Here is a 17,739-nt window from a genome sequence, read left to right as displayed (position 1 = left end):
ACAGAGGGAGAGGGAGAGGGAGAGAGAGACAGGGAGAGAGAGAGAGAGAGAGGGAGAGGGAGAGACAGAGAGAGAGAGGGAGAGAGAGAGAGGAGAGGAGAGAGAGAGAGAGACAGAGGGAGAGAGAGAGGGAGAGAGAGAGACAGAGAGACAGAGGGAGAGAGACAGAGGAGAGACAGAGGGAGAGACAGAGGGAGAGACAGAGGGAGAGACAGAGAGAGAGAGACAGAGGGAGAGACAGAGGGAGAGACAGAGGGAGAGAGAGAGACAGAGGGAGAGACAGAGGGAGAGACAGAGGGAGAGACAGAGGGAGAGACAGAGGCAGAGACAGAGACAGAGACAGAGGGAGAGGGAGAGGAAGAGATGGTCACATTTTCTATTCACACTTTGTGATATATTCACAAAAGTCACGTTCTTGCCATCTCACGACCCCAGAATTTAAGGACGTTAACTGTGTTTTTTAGAATCACAGTCTTTCTGCCTGACTTACTGAGTTACTGCTGAGTTACTCCAACACTCTATAAGTTCATCCCATAAGTGATGGGAGCAGAATTAGGCCATTCGGCCCACAAGTCCACCATTCATTCAGGGCTGATCTATCTCCCCCTCCTAACCCCATTCTCCTGCCTTCTCCCCATAACCCCTGACAACCAGACTATCTTTAGCGCAGGAGGATGAGGGGTGATCTTATAGAGGTGTATAAAATCATGAGAGGAATAGATCGGGTAGACGCACAGAGTCTCTTGCCCAGAGTAGGGGAATCGAGGACCAGAGGACACGGGTTTAAGGTGGGGGGGGAAAATTTAATAGGAACCCGAGGGGTAACTTTTTCATGTAAAGGCTGGTGGGTTTATGGAATGAGCTGCCGGAGCAGGCATGTCTATTAAGGTACATGGATAGGACAGGTTTAGTGGGATATGGACCAAATGTAGGCAGGTGGGACTAATGTAGCTGGGACAAGTAGGCTGGTGTGGGCAAGTTGGGCCGAAGGGCCTGTTCCCACACTGCGTGACTCTAAGACTGGGTCAGCATGGACAGATTGGGTTGAAGGGCCTGTCCTATGGCTTTAAACATGAATGTAAAGTAAGGGAGAACATCTACTGCAGAGAGAATGCAATGAGTGTGAATCGCTACAAGGCCTGCCCACGAAGGCCTGGATAGAGTAGGTATGTTACAAAACCTACCTGAATCGTGTCTGAGAATCTGTCCCAGCCCCGTGTGTGTGATTTTGGCGCTGTTTAGAGGGGGCGGGTTTAAAACGCAATTTTTACTAGGCTGTTGCAATCGAAAATGTTCAGCCTAGTAAATCATTAACGAAAAATCGCTGAAAGACCCCGTCGCAAAAGGTATTATTAGTTTTTATGGCCTTGTATAATAGTTATAGTAGTTTAAAAACCACTCTCTAAACCCGCGACCTCTCGCAGCCCCAGGGTTTTATAAAGCAAACAATTAAAGGTATGTACCTTATTTTTACATTAAAAGGGGCTTCTTAAGAACCCTGTATATAAAGTTTTCTAAGTTGAGTAGCTCATTTTGGGCTTTTTATATCCCGCAGTATTTTTCTGGGCATTTGAGGGCACAAATCCAGCGTAATGTGAACGTTCTAAACCAGCGCGTTCCACAGGAACCCACTAGAAAGCTGATTTAAAATGGACTTTAATTTACAGCAATTGAATACTAAATTCCTTCCATTTGGCCTATAAATTAATGTAAATGAGATTTAAAAATCATGTTTTATTGTGAATTATTTATGAATATTATTTGGACACTTGGGCTATTTAAAAATGTTAATCATTTATTAAGAAATGGATAGATGTTTAGATCTAGTAATTGAAGTTTGAAATTTGCTACACTTGGGTAAATAACTAATTATATGCTTTAATTTCAGGTCATCCAAGTTAGATTATTTTATGTTTGTTTCAGAATGGTTCAATCTACGATAACTGAAAATTTCATTCAGTTCTCTTAATTTTTAAGAAGGTTATGGCCTTTTGACTGTCCATGATCACAGCTTTTTTGTTATGTCCATAGAAAATCAATAGGGAACAAGATGCTATGAGTATGAAAATGGCCATAACTTTTTTAATACTTGAGATATGAAAGTGAATTAGGTGTCAAATTAAACTTATTTTTATGCTTTATCTGATGGGATAAATTACAGACTTGATTTTTTAAATCTCAAAATTTTGTAACATTGCTAGATAGAGTGGTTGTGGAGAGGATGTTTCCACTAGTGGGAGAGTCCAGGACCAGAGGGCACAGCCTCAGAATTAAAGGATGTTTCTTTAGGAAGGTGGAGGATGGTGAATTAGTCAGAGGGTGGTGAATCTGTGGAATTAATTGCCACACACGGCTGTGGAGGCCAAGTCAGTGGATATATTTAAGGCAGAGAAAGATGGATTCTTGATTAGTACGGGCGTCAGTGGTTATGGGAGAGAAGGCAGGAGAATGGGGTTAGGAGGGAGAGATAGATCAGCCATGATTGAATGGTGGAGTGGACTTGATGGGCCGAATGGCCTCATCCTGCTCCGGTCACTTATGAACTTATAACGAGATGTATAAAACCACCCGGCAACAAGTTTATAGACCTTACCATGACCTCCTGAAAGGTCTGTTTGTCATCAATCGAACTGTCCAATGCGTAGCTGGACTGTCTCAAGTAATAGTAATTCTCCTGCTCTGATAAATAACACATTTCTGCAGAATAAAAATAAGTATATATGTCATTCAGTCTAATACAGGACATTCTTTATGACGGTTCAGATTAACGGCAGTCTAAAGAGTGGTCAACATTTCACATTTTACATTTTACATTTTCATTACTTTCACATTTTAATGCGTCTGTGGAATTCTCTGCCTCAAGGGGCTGTCCCACTTGGGCGACCTAAGCTACGAGTTTAGAAGAGTTTGCCCTCGACTCAAACTCGCACCATGGTCGACACGAGGTCCTAGGAGGTCGCTGGAACTCTCCTTCATGCTCGAGTGAAGTTCCAGCTAGGTCGCGGAAAGCTTTTCAGCATGCTGAAAAATTTTCCGCGGGTAAAATTTGGTCGGCACGGGTCTTTTGAACTTGTAGTGCAGTGGAGTGGGGCCGCTATTTAGTTACAGGCAGTCGAGGGCAGCCGTAGGCAGTCTCCTTTGCTGATCGGCCATTTTGATTGGATCGTTGGGAGATCACCACCAAGGAAAACCGACCGGTAATGTTAAATGCACGCTAAACTTTATTAAACTTTACCCACCCCCCCCATCTCTCCCCTTCTCCACGCGAGTGCTTTCCAGGCAAGTGCCCTCGAGCTTGAAGGTCAAAGGCACTCTTCTGGACTCGCAGATTAGGTCGTCCAAGTGGGACAGCCCCTTCAGAGGGCGGTGGGGGCCAGTTCTCTGGATACTTTCAAGAGAGAGCTACATAGGGCTCTTAAAGATAGCGGAGTCAGGGGATATGGGGAGAAGGCAGGAACGGGGTACTGATTGGGGATGATCAGCCATGATCACATTGAATGGCGGTGCTGGCTCGAAGGCCCCAATGGCCTAATCCTGCACCTATTGCCTATTGTCTAACACATTGTCTGCGTGGGTGTTCTCCGGGTACGCCATTTACCTCCCACATCCTTAAGACGTGCGGGTGTGTAGGTTAATTGACCCTCTGTAAATTGCCCCCTGGTATATAGGGAGTGGATGTGAAGGTGGGATAACATGGGGGGTCACGGTGGCGCAGCGGTAGAGTTGCTGCCTCACAGCGAATGCAGCGCCAGAGACCCGGGTTCGATCCCGACTACGGGCGCGGTCTGTACGGAGTTTGTGCGTCCTCCCCGTGACCTGCGTGGGATTTCTCCGAGATCTTCGGTTTCCTCCCACACTCCAAAGATGTGCCGGTTTGTACGCTAATTGGGTTGTGTTTGTTTACTTGGTGTAAGTGCAGATTGTCCCTAGTATGTCTCGGCTTGTGTTGATGTGCGGGGATTGCAGATCGGTGCGGTGGGCCGAAGGGCCTGTAGACAAAGATGCTGGAGAAACTCAGCGGGTGCGCCAGCATCTATGGAGTGAAGGGAATATTTCCTTGGATGACGTTTCGGGTCGAGACCCTTCTTCCCTAACCAGTCTAAAGAAGGGTCTCAACCCGAAACGTCACCCATTCCCTCTCTCCAGCATTTTTGTCTACCTTCGATTTTCCAGCATCTGCAGTTGCTTCTTGAACACTGATTCCGCGCTGTATCTCTAAACTAAACTAAACTAATGTGAACGGGTGAGCAATGGTCTTGGAATGTGTGAGAAGGAACTGCAGATGCTGGTTTACGCCGAAGATAGACACAAAACAGCTGGAGTAACTCAATGGGACAGGCAGCATCGCTGGAGAGAAGGGATGGGTGGCGTTTCGGGTCGAGACCCTTCTTTAGACTGGTTAGGGAAGAAGGGTCTAGACCCGAAACGTCATCCAATAGTCAATAGTCAATTTTATTCATCACACACACATATAAGTGCAGTGAAATGGATTTGCCAGCAGCGGTACATTAAAAAAAGAATACACAGGCCGCAAGGGACATGTAAAAAGTCACCTCTCCGTCGAGGAGGCGACCGAAAGCGGTTCCCCCCCCCTTCTCCACCCCACCCCCCACACATGACACACCAAGAGTCATTAAAACACACATTTGGACACACTTAAAAAAAACAAAAAAAGCCGAAATAACGAACAGGCTGCTGGCAGGGCAGCCGACTCGCAGCGCCTCCACCGATCCATGCCTTCTCTCCAGGCATGCTGCCGGTCCCGCTGAGTTACTCCAGCTGTTTTTGTGTCTATCTTCAGTCTCAGAATGGGGTTGAGAGGGAGAGGGAGAGGGATAGATCCGCCATAATTGAATGTCGGCGTAGACGTGATGGGCCGAATGGCCTAATTCTGCTCCTATCACTTACGGTCATACCTTCCATAGTTTGTTCAGTCCTTACCTTTCTGCGCTTTATCTGTGCCCGCCAGCAGAGCATAGAAGATGTGATAGTTCCTCTCCCCAGGGTTCTGTCTGACCACACGGTTCTGCACAAAAACAGAAGGAAATAATCTCATTTCCAATATCGGGCCAAACGATAAAATCAATCAATGGCTAGAATTTAATCTGCAGGAAAATAGCAGATCAAAGCCCTGTCCCACGGTACGAGTTCATTCCAAGAGCTGTCCTGAGTTCGCCCTGATTCGAACTCGGAGATTTACGGTAACGGCCAGTCGTTGGTACTCGGGGCTCTCGTGGACATTTTTCAACATGTTGAAAAATCTTCACGAGTCTTCCCGAGCTTACCTGCCGTTAGCGAGTCTTCCCGAGTACCTGCCGTTAGCGTTACGAGCCGCTAAGAGACGTCCCCGAGCTCCGACGTACCCGCTACGCTTATTCTCCATGCTTACCACAAGTTTGATTTCTTTTTTAACTCGGGAGAGCTCTTGGAATGAACTCGTACCGTGGGACAGGGCTTTAACTGTTAAAAGTTTCGATCAGAAAATATCCTTACCTTTTCTAATAAATCTTTGTTTCAAAAATTTGAGTCAAGAGAAATAATTTGCAAAGCAGATTTTTTTGATATTCAACGACAAATTTGGGGCATCACGGTGGCGCAGCGGGCAGAGTCACTACCTCACAGCGCCAGGGACCCACCCGGTTCTATCCTGACCTTGGGAGCTATCTGTGTGTGTGTTTGTGTGGAGTTTGCACGTTCTCCCTGTGACCGCATGGGTTTTCTCTGGGTGCTCTGGTTTCCTCCCACACTCCAAAGACACGCAGGTTTGTGTGTTAATTGGCCCTTGTGCATGTCTAGGGGGTGGGATAACATTGAAAGGGGTGGAACCTTGCGGTGCTGGCTCGAAGGGCCGAATGGCCTCCTCCTGCACCTATTTTCTATGTTTTTATTTTCTATGAACCGGTGTGATTGGGTGATCGGCGGTCGGCGAGGCCTCAGTGGGCCGAAGGGCCTGTTTCCATCGAGTATCGTTCAATTACGTGCTGCAGTTTCCTCCCACATCCCAAAGACGTACAGGTTTGTAGAAGTTAATTGGCTTTGTTAAATTTATTCCCGACTCTGTGTAGAGTCTTTAATTCTGAGGCTGCGGTCTCTGGTCCTAGACTCTCCCACTAGTGGAAACAACCTCTCCACATCCACTCTATCCTGGCCTTTCACTGTTCGAATCGATCGAGAACATCAGTCGTTTGAACGTAAATGGGGATCATTGTCAGAACATATGATGAGCGTTTGACGGCACTGGGCCTGTGCTCGCTGGAGTTTAGAAAGATGAGGGAGGGACCTCATTGAAACTTACCGAACAGTGAAAGGCCTGGATAGAGTGGATGTGGAGAGGATGTTTCCACTAGTGGGAGAGTCTAGGACCAGAGGTCACAGCCTCAGTATTAAAGGACGTTCTTTTAGGAAGGAGACAAGGAGAAATTTCTTTAGTCAGAGGGTGGTGAATCTGTGGAATTCAATGCCACAGATGGCTGTGGAGGCCAAGTCAATGGATATTTTTAAAGCAGAGGTAGATAGATTCTTAGGTCGACAAAAGTGCTGGAGAAACTCAGCGGGTGCAGCAGCATCTATGGAGCGAAGGAAATAGGCAACGTTTCGGCCCGAAACGTTGCCTATTTCCTTCGCTCCATAGATGCTGCTGCACCCGCTGAGTTTCTCCAGCACTTTTGTCTAACTTCGATTTTCCAGCATCTGCAGTTCCTTCTTAAACAATAGACAGATTCTTGATTAGTACGGATGTCAGGGGTTATGGGGAGAAGGCACGTAGAGAGGGCAGGATAGATCGGTGATGATTGAATGGCGGAGTAGACTGGATGGGTTGAATGGCCAAATTCTCCTCCTAGAACATATGAGCATTTCTCGATTGGATTGGTGTAGAGTGAAGGATACAATCTATGATTCTGCCTCCCTGAATGTTGCCCTGGTGACAGAAGTTCAGCTGGATGAATTTCCCGAACCGGCTGGAGTTGTTGTTGTACACAGTCTTGGCGTTGCCGAATGCTTCCATGATTGGGCTGTTGAACACAAAGTGTCGGTTAGAATAGAGAGTCAAAATTCAGAATGGTCTCACCCAAAATATTAACCCCACACCGATGGAATAGTTGGTCATGGAGTCGTTAGTCATCGCTTTTTATGAGCGGCACGGTGGCGCAGCGGTAGAGTCGTTACCTCACAACGCCGGATACCCGGGTTCCATCCTGACCACGGGTGCTGTCTGTGTGTGTGGTGTTTGCACGTTCTCCCCGTGACCTGCGTGGGTTTTCTCCCCGGGTGCTCACAGGTTCAACGGTTCACCAATGATAGGCGGCCGATTGGGAAAGGGGGAGATGCAGCGAGACCTGGGTGTCATGGTACACCAGTCATTGAAGGTAGGCATGCAGGTGCGGCAGGCAGTAAAGAAAGCGAATGGTATGTTAGCTTTCATTGCAAAAGGATTTGAGTATAGGAGCAGGGAGGTTCTACTGCAGTTGTACAGGGTCTTGGTGAGACCACACCTGGAGTATTGCGTACAGTTTTGGTCTCCAAATCTGAGGAAGGACATTATTGCCATAGAGGGAGTGCAGAGACGGTTCACCAGACTGATTCCTGGGATGTCAGGACTGTCTTATGAAGAAAGACTGGATAGGCTTGGTTTATACTCTCTAGAATTTAGGAGATTGAGAGGGGATCTTATAGAAACTTACAAAACTCTTAAGGGGTTGGACAGGCTAGATGCAGGAAGATTGTTCCCGATGTTAGGGAAGTCCAGGACAAGGGGTCACAGCTTAAGGATAAGGGGGAAATCCTTTAAAACCGAGATGAGAAGAACTTTTTTCACACAGAGAGTGGTGAATCTCTGGAACTCACTGCCACAGAGGGTAGTTGAGGCCAGTTCATTGGCTATATTTAAGAGAGAGTTAGATGTGGCCCTTGTGGCTAAGGGGATCAGTGGGTATGGAGAGAAGGCAGGTACGGGATACGGAGTTGGATGATCAGCCATGATCATATTGAATGGCGGTGCAGGCTCGAAGGGCCGAATGGCCTACTCCTGCACCTAATTTCTATGTTTCTATGTTTCTAATTAGGCCATTTGGCCCATTAAGTCTACTCCACCATGGCTGATCTATCTCTCCCTCTCAACCCCGTAGAATCCATCCGAACCTTCTGAATTTTGTAGTCGGCAGGGCACTACTCTGCATATCGCCAACTTGGACCATTTTTACATTTTATCAAACCAATTAATCAATCCAATTAACCTACAAACCTGCACATCTTTGGGGAGAACGTACAAACTCCGTACAGACAGCACCTGTAGTCGGGATCGAACCCAGATCTCTGGCGCTGCATTGTGCTGTAATGCAGCAACTCTACCGCTGTGCCATCGTGACTGCCCAATAGGGTGCCCCGGTTTCCTCCCACACGCCAAACACATACAGGTTTGTAGGTTAATTGGCTTCGGTAAAAATTGTAAATTGTTCCCCGTGTGTCAGTGTGCGGGGATCGCTGGTCGATGTGGACTCGGTTGGCCCAAAGGGCCTTTTCCGCGCTGTATCTCTAAATTAATCTAAAAGCCCGGAAACAGGCCCTTCGGCCCAACTTGCCCATGCCGACACCGACAGTCGTGCCCCATCTACACCAGTCCCACCTGCCTGCGTTTGGCCCGTATCCCTCAAAACCTGCCCTATCCATGTACTTGTCTAACTGTTTCTTAAACGTTGGGATAGTCAAAGCCTCAACTATCTCCTCCGGCAGATTGTTCCATACACCCACCACCTGTTGCATTTGCCCCTCAGGTTCCTACTAAATATTTTCCCCTCAGCGTAAATAAACATTAGACAATAGACAATAGGTGTTGGAGTAGGCCATTTGGCCCTTCGCTATTCAATGTGATCATGGCTGATCATCCTCAATCAGTACCCCGTTCCTGCCTTCTCCCCATATCCCGCTATCTTTAAGAGCTCTATCTAACTCTCTCTTGAAAGCATCCAGAGAACCTGCCTCCACCGTCCCCCTCTGAGGCAGAGAATTCCACAGACTCACAACTCTCTGTGAGAAAAAAGTGTTTCCTCGTCTCTGTTCTAAATGGCTTACTCCTTATTCTTAAACTGTGGCCCCTGGTTCTGGACTCCCCCAACATCGGGAACATGTTTCCTGTCTCTAGCGTGTCCAAGCCCTTAACAACCTTGTAGCTATCTAAGCAATAAAGCGATCTATTCTTCTCACGATTTTATACATTGAGGGCAGGGAGACCAGGTAGAAGTATATAAAATGATGAGAGGCGCAGATAGGGTCGTGTCACACACATTTATGCAGAACCATCGTGGGCCGAAGGGCTAGTTCCTGTGCCACATATTTCTATTAGTCTATGTTTTAATATTCTAGTTAGAACAAAATGAACTTGTTATTTAAGATTTTCAGGACATTAGCCCGACCGTTAGACTTTAGAGATACAGCGCGGAAACAGGTCCTTCGGCCCACCGAGTCTGCGCTGATCAGCGACCGCCCGCCCACTAGCACTGTCCTCCACACGCACCAGTGACAATTTACAATTTTTACCGAAGGCAATTAACCTACAAACCCGTATGTCCATGGAATGTGGGAGGAAACCGGAGCACCCGGAGAAAACCCGCGCAGGTCAACCAACTCCGTACAGGCAGCACCCGCGGTCAGGATGGAACCTGGGGTCTCTGCCGCTACCCGGGACTCTACCGCTGCGCCACCGTGACGCCCACAGTCTCCCGCTCCCAGCTCGCCACATCTGGAGTATTGTGTATAGTTTTGGTCTCCTAATTTGAGGAAGGACATCCTTGTGATTGAGGCAGCGCAGCGTAGCTTCACGAGATTGATCCCTGGGATGGTGGGACTGTCATATGAGGAAAGATTGAAAAGACTAGGCTTGTATTCACTGGAGTTTAGAAGGATGAGCGGGAATCTTATAGAAACATATAAAATTATAAAAGGACTGGACAAGCTAGAGGCAGGAAAAATGTTCCCAATGTTGGGCAAGTCCAGAACCAGGGTCACAGTCTTAGAATAAAGGAGAGGTCATTTAAGACTGAGGTGAGAAAAACTTTTCCACCCAGAGAGTTGTGAATTCTGTGGAATTCCCTGCCACAGAGGGCAGTTGAGGCCAAGTCACTGGATGGATTTAAGAGAGAGTTAGATAGAGCTCTAGGGGCTAGTGGGGTCAAGGGATATGGGGAGAAGGCAAGCACGGGTTATTGATAGTGGACGATCAGCCATGATCACAATGAATGGCGGTGCTGGCTCAAATGGGCCGAATGGCCTCCTCCCGCACCTATTTTCTATGTTTCTATGTTTCTATCTCTCACCTGCTTTCCAAAATAGCTTGCTCAACTTGGGAGATCCTTTCTTTAGCCGTGGCTTCAAGCGAATGTTGGCTCATGGCCGATAAATACTTCAGCAGAAGTTTTGTGCTCTCGGTTTTGCCAGCTCCACTTTCTCCACTGCAAGAGGAACGAAACACACATTGTGTTAAACCATTGAATCGATCTCAGCGACATTTGCCCAACCTCACCACCAGGTGGAGCACAAGGTCCAGCCAGTGACATTGATGCTTCAACTAAACTCAAGTCAAGTCAAGTTTATTGGTCACATACACATACGAGATGTGCAGTGAAATGAAAAGTGGCAATGCTCGCGGACTTTGTGCAAAAAACAAACAAACTACAAACAGAATGGAACAGAATCACATATTCTTTTACATCTTACATATTGTGGGAGGAAGGAAAATGGGAAAAAACAGCGATTTTTATAAAAACAGTGGAGTGGTACAGTGTTGGTCAGTAGAATTGGCTCTGGGCCTGGGACAAAGTAGCTTCCACCCTGGGGTGGAGGCGTGGGTTCGTATCCCACTTCTGACACCATGTAAAATGACTTATTCCACACAAAGTCTTTTACTACAACTGTTTATTAAAGTTACTGTTTCACACTATGCAATAGCTGTCCGTGGTCATCACTGGAGCTAGAGAGCGAGCTAGAGGTGGGGACACTACAATTATACTGGAGACAATGGGGAGTGGTTAGTAGTGGGGAGGTCACTATGGTTAAAGGAACAAGCACTGATCTACACCGTAGCAGCTGGAACAGTCCGTGGCTGGGGTGGAAGGGGTCACCCATGATCTTATTGGCTCCGGAGGGACACCTTCTGATGTATAGATGTATAGGGGAACAGAGCGCAGAATATAGTAGGTAGACAAAAATGCTGGAGAAACTCAGCGGGTGAGGCAGCGTCTATCTTAAGGGGTTGGACAGGCTAGATGCAGGAAGATTGTTCCCGATGTTGGGGAAGTCCAGAACAAGGGGTCACAGTTTAAGGATAAGGGGGAAATCTTTCAGGACCGAGATGAGGAAAACTTTTTTCACACAGAGAGTGGTGAATCTCTGGAATTCTCTGCCGCAGAGGGTAGTTGAGGCCAGTTCATTGGCTATAGTTAAGAGGGAGTTAGATGTGGCCCTTGTGGCTAAAGGGATCAGGGGTTATGGAGAGAAGGCTGGTACAGGATACTGAGTTGGATGATCAGCCATGATCATATTGAATGGCGGTGCAGGCTCGAAGGGCCGAATGGCCTACTCCTGCACCTATTTTCTATGTTTCTATGGAGCGAAGGAAATAGGCGACGTTTCGGGCCGAGACCCTTCTTCAGACTCAGACCCTGTCAGGAAGTAGCACTGAAAAGCCTTTCTGTCGCGTGCTATCCAGGATGCATCACAGTACGGCGATTGACAGCTCCATCCATAACTCTAAGAAACTGCGGCGAATGGTGGACGTAGCCCAGACCATCACTCACTCACCCCGACGGCATGAAGATTGTATAAGAAGGAACTGCAGATGCTAGTTTGAACCAAAGACAGACACACAAAATAAAGCTGGAGTAACTCAGCGGGACAGGCAGCATCTCCGGAGAGAAGGAATGGGTGACGTTTCGGTACCCGAAACGTCACCCATTCCTTCCCTCCGGAGATGCTGCCTGTCTCGCTGAGTTACTCCAGCTTTTCGTGTCTACATTGGGTACGAGTATTGTAGTTCACTTACACCCCCTCCAACCTCATCTACTGTATCCGCTGGACCAGAGCTGGTGTACGGGGTGACCCGCTGGTCAGCACGGACTCTTTGGGCCGAAGGGCCTGTTTCCGTGCTGTATCTCTAAAGTCTAAAGACTACGATGCTCCGCTGACACTATATTCGGCACTCGGGTATTTTTCTCTTTGTATGCGGCTTGACATGTCGTATGATTTCAGGGCATCAAGGGGGAGAAACATAGAAACATAGAAATTAGGTGCAGGAGTAGGCCATTCGGCCCTTCGAGCCTGCACCGCCATTCAATATGATCATGGCTGATCATCCAACTCAGTATCCCGTACCTGCCTTCTCTCCATACCCTCTGATCCCCTTAGCCACAAGGGCCACATCTAACTCCCTCTTAAATATAGCCAATGAACTGGCCTCAACTACCCTCTGTGGCAGAGAGTTCCAGAGATTCACCACTCTCTGTGTGAAAAAAGGTTCTTCTCATCTCGGTTTTAAAGGATTTCCCCCTTATCCTTAAGCTGTGACCCCTTGTCCTGGACTTCCCCAACATCGGGAACAATCTTCCTGCATCTAGCCTGTCCAACCCCTTAAGAATTTTGTAAGTTTCTATAAGATCCCCTCTCAATCTCCTAAATTCTAGAGAGTATAAACCAAGTCTATCCAGTCTTTCTTCATAAGACAGTCCTGACATCCCAGGAATCAGTCTGGTGAACCTTCTCTGCACTCCCTCTATGGCAATAATGTCCTTCCTCAGATTTGGAGACCAAAACTGTATGCAATACTCCAGGTGTGGTCTCACCAAGACCCTGTACAACTGCAGTAGAACCTCCCTGCTCCTATACTCAAATCCTTTTGCTATGAAAGCTAACATACCATAACATAACATACGAAGGCAGGAGAATGGGGTTGAGAGGGAGAGATAGATCAAAGTCAAAGTCAAATTTATTCGTCACATACACACAAAGGTGCAGTGAAATGAATTTGCCAGCAGCGATACACTTAAAAAGAACACACAATACACAATAGAATTTAACACAAACATCCACCACAACATTCTTCACTGTGGTGGAAGGCAACAAAGTTCAGCCAGTCCTCCTCCTTTGTTCACCCGTGGTTGGGCCCATGAACCCTTTGTAGTCGCTGCTACGGACGGCCCGATGTACAGGCCCTCTCGTCGAGATGATCCAAACTCCGACCTCGGGACAGTCGAACATCCTCCATGGCCTAGAGTGCCCGAATTGGCCACTTTCCCACCTGGATACTGCGGCTTCAGGATGCAATAGGCCTCAGGCTGGCGGTAGGAGCTCTTCTCTGGCGATCCCCGGAGAGGGATCCCAGGCTCTGGGTGGTAAGTCCATGCCACACCCGCGGCTAGAAGCTCCGCAGACCACAGAGCCCACGATGCCAAAGTCACCAGGCCAGCGATCGGAGCACTCGTTTCTGGCGACCCCCGGCAAGGGTTCGCCCCCACTCCGCGATGGAAAAGTCCACGCTGCGACGACTCCGGGAAAGGCCGCTCCAATCCAAGCCGCTAGGCCGCGAGGGGGAGGTGGAAAAAGTCTCCTCTCCCTTGAGAAAGCGACTGAAAAACAGTTTCCCCCTTCCCCCCCACCCCCCACACACTGAGTGACGCTAAAACAAACATTTGGACACACTAAAAAAAACACAAAAAGTCTAAATAACGAACATGCTGCTGGCAGGGCAGCCGACTCGCAGCGCCCCCAACAGACCATGATTGAATAGCGGAGTAGACTTGATTTGCCGAATGACCTAATACCATTCCTGGATCCTATGAACATGACCTTAACTGGGTAGCATGCATAGGTTTTCACTGCAACTCACTATACATGACAATAATTAAGACCAGTACCAAAACTGTACATCAACTCCGTCTACACCTCACGCTGCCTCGGCAAGGCCAGCAGCATCATCAAGGACCAGTCTCACCCCAGGTCACTCCCTCTTCTCCCCTCTCCCGTCAGGCAAGGAGTACAGAAGTGTACTTGTACACTGTGGACGGCTAGATTGGAATCATGTGTAGTCTTTCCGCTGACTGGATAGCGCACAACAAAAAGCTTTTCACTGAACGTGACAAACATAATAACTTAGACTGAACTAAGAGTCACAAACATCTTAGAAATCTTATTCAATATACAGAGTGCTGGAGTAACTCAGCGGGTCAGGCAGCATCTGTGGAGAACATGGATAGGTGACGTTTCACAGAGTGCTGGAGTAACTCAGCGGGTCAGGCAGCATCTGTGGAGAACATGTAGATGTGAAGTTTCGGGTTGGGATCTTTCTTCAGACTGTTTGGCACCGACATTGTGGGCCGAAGGGCCTGTTCCTGTGCTGTACTGTTCTATGTTCTGAAAAGGACCAGCTTTGTTGTGAGAGCCTGGATTGATCAGAGTTCTTGTAGTTTAGATTAGTTCGGAGATGCAGCGCGGAAACAGGCCGTTCGGCCCACCGAGTCCGCACCGACCAGCGATCTCCCTATCCTCACTCACACTATCCTACACACACTGGGGACAATTAGCGTGTACACCGAGCCATTAACCTGCAAACCTTATCGTCTTTGGAGTGTGGGAGGAAACCTGAGCACCCGGAGAAATCCCACGCAGGTCACGGGGAGAACGTGCAAACTCCGTATGGACAGCGCCCGTGGTCGGGATGGAACCTGGGTCTCTGGCGCTGTGAGGCAGCAACTCTACCGCTGCGCCACCGTGATGGCACCTTAACCATTCCTGACCTGCATCTGACCTTAGCATCACATCATTTGGTTCAGCATAAAAGACTTCAGATCCACAAAGATTCTCTCCTTGTCAGTTTGACCACAGCAAAGAGAAAGATAATTGTATCTGATTTTATTGGACACCAAACAAGTGCTCGGGCTTCTGAAAGGCCACCGCTAATTACATTGTGTGGCACACTTTTAATTCTTTGCCTTCTTCATCTTATAAGTTCATGTTCATAAGTGATAGGAGCAGAATTAGGCCATTCGGCCCATCAAGTCTACTCCGCCATTCAATCATGGCTGATCCATCTCTCCCTCTTAACCCCATTCCCTTGCCTTCTCCCCAGAGGTTCAGTGCTTTAGAAACGTGTGCTCGATGGCATAGACCACAGGCCCAGCGGTAGAGTTGCTGCCTCACAGCGCCAGAGACGTGGGTTCGATCCTGACCGCGGGTGTTGCCTGAATGTAGTTTGTACGTTTTCCCCGTGACCAGCGTGGGTTTGCTCCCGTTTCTTTCCCACGTCCCATTTGCAGGTTAATTGGCTTCTGTAAATCATAAATTGTCCCTAGCGTGTATTCTCTAACGTCTAACGAATAGTTAGTAATGGCATTGTGAATTTTAAAAACTCTGTCATCTCTAAAGTACGGCCGCTCCTCGGCCTACGATGGGGCTATGTTACGATAAACCCAAAATATTGCGACGAAAACGCATTTAACACATTGCGATCACATGATCGGAGGTGATGTGCGGACCGCTGCCGTTTGCCGATCGTAAAGTCGAAATATATCGCAAGTCGAAGCGCCGTAAATCGGGGAGCATCTGTAAAGCAAGAGAGTCCCTTCTTCTCCCCGCTCCCGTCCGGCAGAAGGTACAGAAGCTTGAAAGCGCGCACCATCAGACTCAGGAACAGCTTCTTCCCCTCTGTTATCAGGCTTCTGAACGGTCCTTCCATAAGTTGGGGCACTGTCCGATTCACCTCTACTCCATTGCGGACATTGGACTTTGTCTCTGGAACTGATGCGCTACAATGCTGAGAACTATATTCTGCACTCTGTATCTTCCCCTTTGCTCTACCTGTTGTACTCGAGCTTGAACATTGTATTTATGTATGGTATTATCTGATCTGTTTGGATAGCGTGCAAAACAAAGCTTCTCACTGTAAACAGAGTGCTTACAAATACCTTGGAGTGTACCTGGACAGTAAACTGGACTGGTCCAGGAACGCTGAGGCCCTGTACAAGAAGGGACAGAGCCGCCTATGCTTTTTGAGAAGGCTTCGCTCCTTCAATATCTGCTGTGAGATGCTGCAGATATTCTACCAATCAGTGGTGGCCAGCGCCATCTTCTTCACTGCCGTGTGCTGGGGCAGCAGGGCGAAGGCTGCGGATGCCAATAGGATCAAGAAGCTCATCGGAAGGCCGGCTCCGTTCTAGGGGCGGAGTTGGAGTGGAGTTGGATTCATGGGAGGTGTCTTGGAGGGGAGGATGCTCCTCAAACTGCGGAGCATCCCGGACAATACAGCTCACCCCCTCCATGACACACTGGTCAACCTGAGGAGCACCTTCAGTAACAGACTGGTCCCACCAAGATGCAGCACAGAACGCCACAGGAGATCCTTCTTCCCTGTGGCTATCAAACTGTACAACACCTCCTCCCCTTCTGTCATGAGGTAGACTGCCCCCCCCCCCCCCCCCCGCCCCCCTCACCAATCTTTGCACATCCCCAATCCTGGACTTTCCACTTGTCATGTTAATTTCATGTTTCCATGTACCTTGTTGTGTTTTATAACTGTTGGCCGACCAATTTCCCTTCCTGGGATAAATAAAGTTATATCGTATCGTACAGCGTGGAAACAGGCCCTTCGGCCCATCGAGCCCGTGCCGACCAGCGATCCCCGCACACCAACACTGTCCTACACACTCCAGAGACAGTTTCTACATTTTTTATACCAAGCCAATTAACCTACAAACCTGAAAGTAGACAAAAATGCTGGAGAAACTCAGCGGGTGAGGCAGCATCTATGGAGCGTAAGAATAGGCGACGTTTCGGGTCGAGACCCTTCTTCAGACTGATGTGTAGGTTTGTAGTTAATTTGCTCTGGTAAAAGTTGTTAATTGTCCCTAGTGTGTGTAGGATAGTGCTAGTGTGCAGGGTGATCACTGGTCGGCCCGGACTCGGTAGGCCGAAGGATCTGTTTCCATGTTGTATCTCTAAAGTCACCTATTTCCTTCGCTCCATAGATGCCGCTGAGTTCCTCCAGCATTTTCGTCCACCTTCGGTTTTTGCAGCATCTGCAGTTCTTTCTTAAACCTACAAACTTGTACGTCTTTAGAGTGTGGGATGAAACCGAAGACCTCAGAGAAAACCCACGCACAGGTCACGGGAAGAACGTACAGACCAGCGCCCGTAGTCGGGATCGAACCCCGGGTCTCTGGCGCTGTGATGCAGCGACTCTACCGCTGCACCACCGTGCTCCTCTGATCGGATATTGCTTATTCAGCCATAAACAGTGCTATTCATCCAAAGTTTCAACTCAATGAAAGTACAAGTTGTAAGATAGGCATGTTGCAAAATTGACATTTCTAAAATACTTCTGTTTCACGAAACTATTCCACAGTTCATGACCTCCCCGCTCCAACCTTCCCAGAGTCGGGATTGTATCCAGATCTTTCTTTTCTAAACTACCAAAGAATTCCGCATGATAAAAGTTAACCTCTTGGTGGCATGTTCTGCTTGCAAGAGGCAGAGACTGCTATCGTGAGCAAAGTCTGAATTAGACTTAAGGGCCTGTCCCACTTGGCGATTATTTTCGGCGACTGCCGGCATCATTGACTGATGTGTCAGGTCACCGAAAAAGTCGCGGCGTGATGACGTATTGTCGTGCGGTGTTTTTTTCAAGTGTCGCGACATTTTTTTTGTCGCCGCTGGATTTTGAAATGTTCAAAATCTTTTGGCGACACTGATATGAGATCG

At 48.1% G+C, this 17,739-nt stretch overlaps 1 protein-coding gene across 1 annotated transcript in view; it reads right to left on the bottom strand.

The window, feature by feature from the left end:
• Positions 1–17,739, bottom strand: part of LOC129705356 (unconventional myosin-X-like) — a 208,885-nt gene that overhangs the window by 84,537 nt on the left and 106,609 nt on the right. The window contains 5 exon segments of the mRNA XM_055648890.1: positions 2,542–2,697; positions 4,942–5,026; positions 5,494–5,507; positions 6,889–7,013; positions 10,311–10,445. Of these exon segments, the coding sequence (XP_055504865.1) occupies positions 2,542–2,697; positions 4,942–5,026; positions 5,494–5,507; positions 6,889–7,013; positions 10,311–10,445 (515 nt within the window).

The sequence above is a fragment of the Leucoraja erinacea genome, chromosome 2 (genome assembly GCF_028641065.1).
Source record: "Leucoraja erinacea ecotype New England chromosome 2, Leri_hhj_1, whole genome shotgun sequence".
Lineage (NCBI taxonomy): Eukaryota > Metazoa > Chordata > Chondrichthyes > Rajiformes > Rajidae > Leucoraja > Leucoraja erinaceus.
Note: the sequence above shows the minus strand (reverse complement) of the source record. Positions and strands in the feature narration are given on the sequence as shown.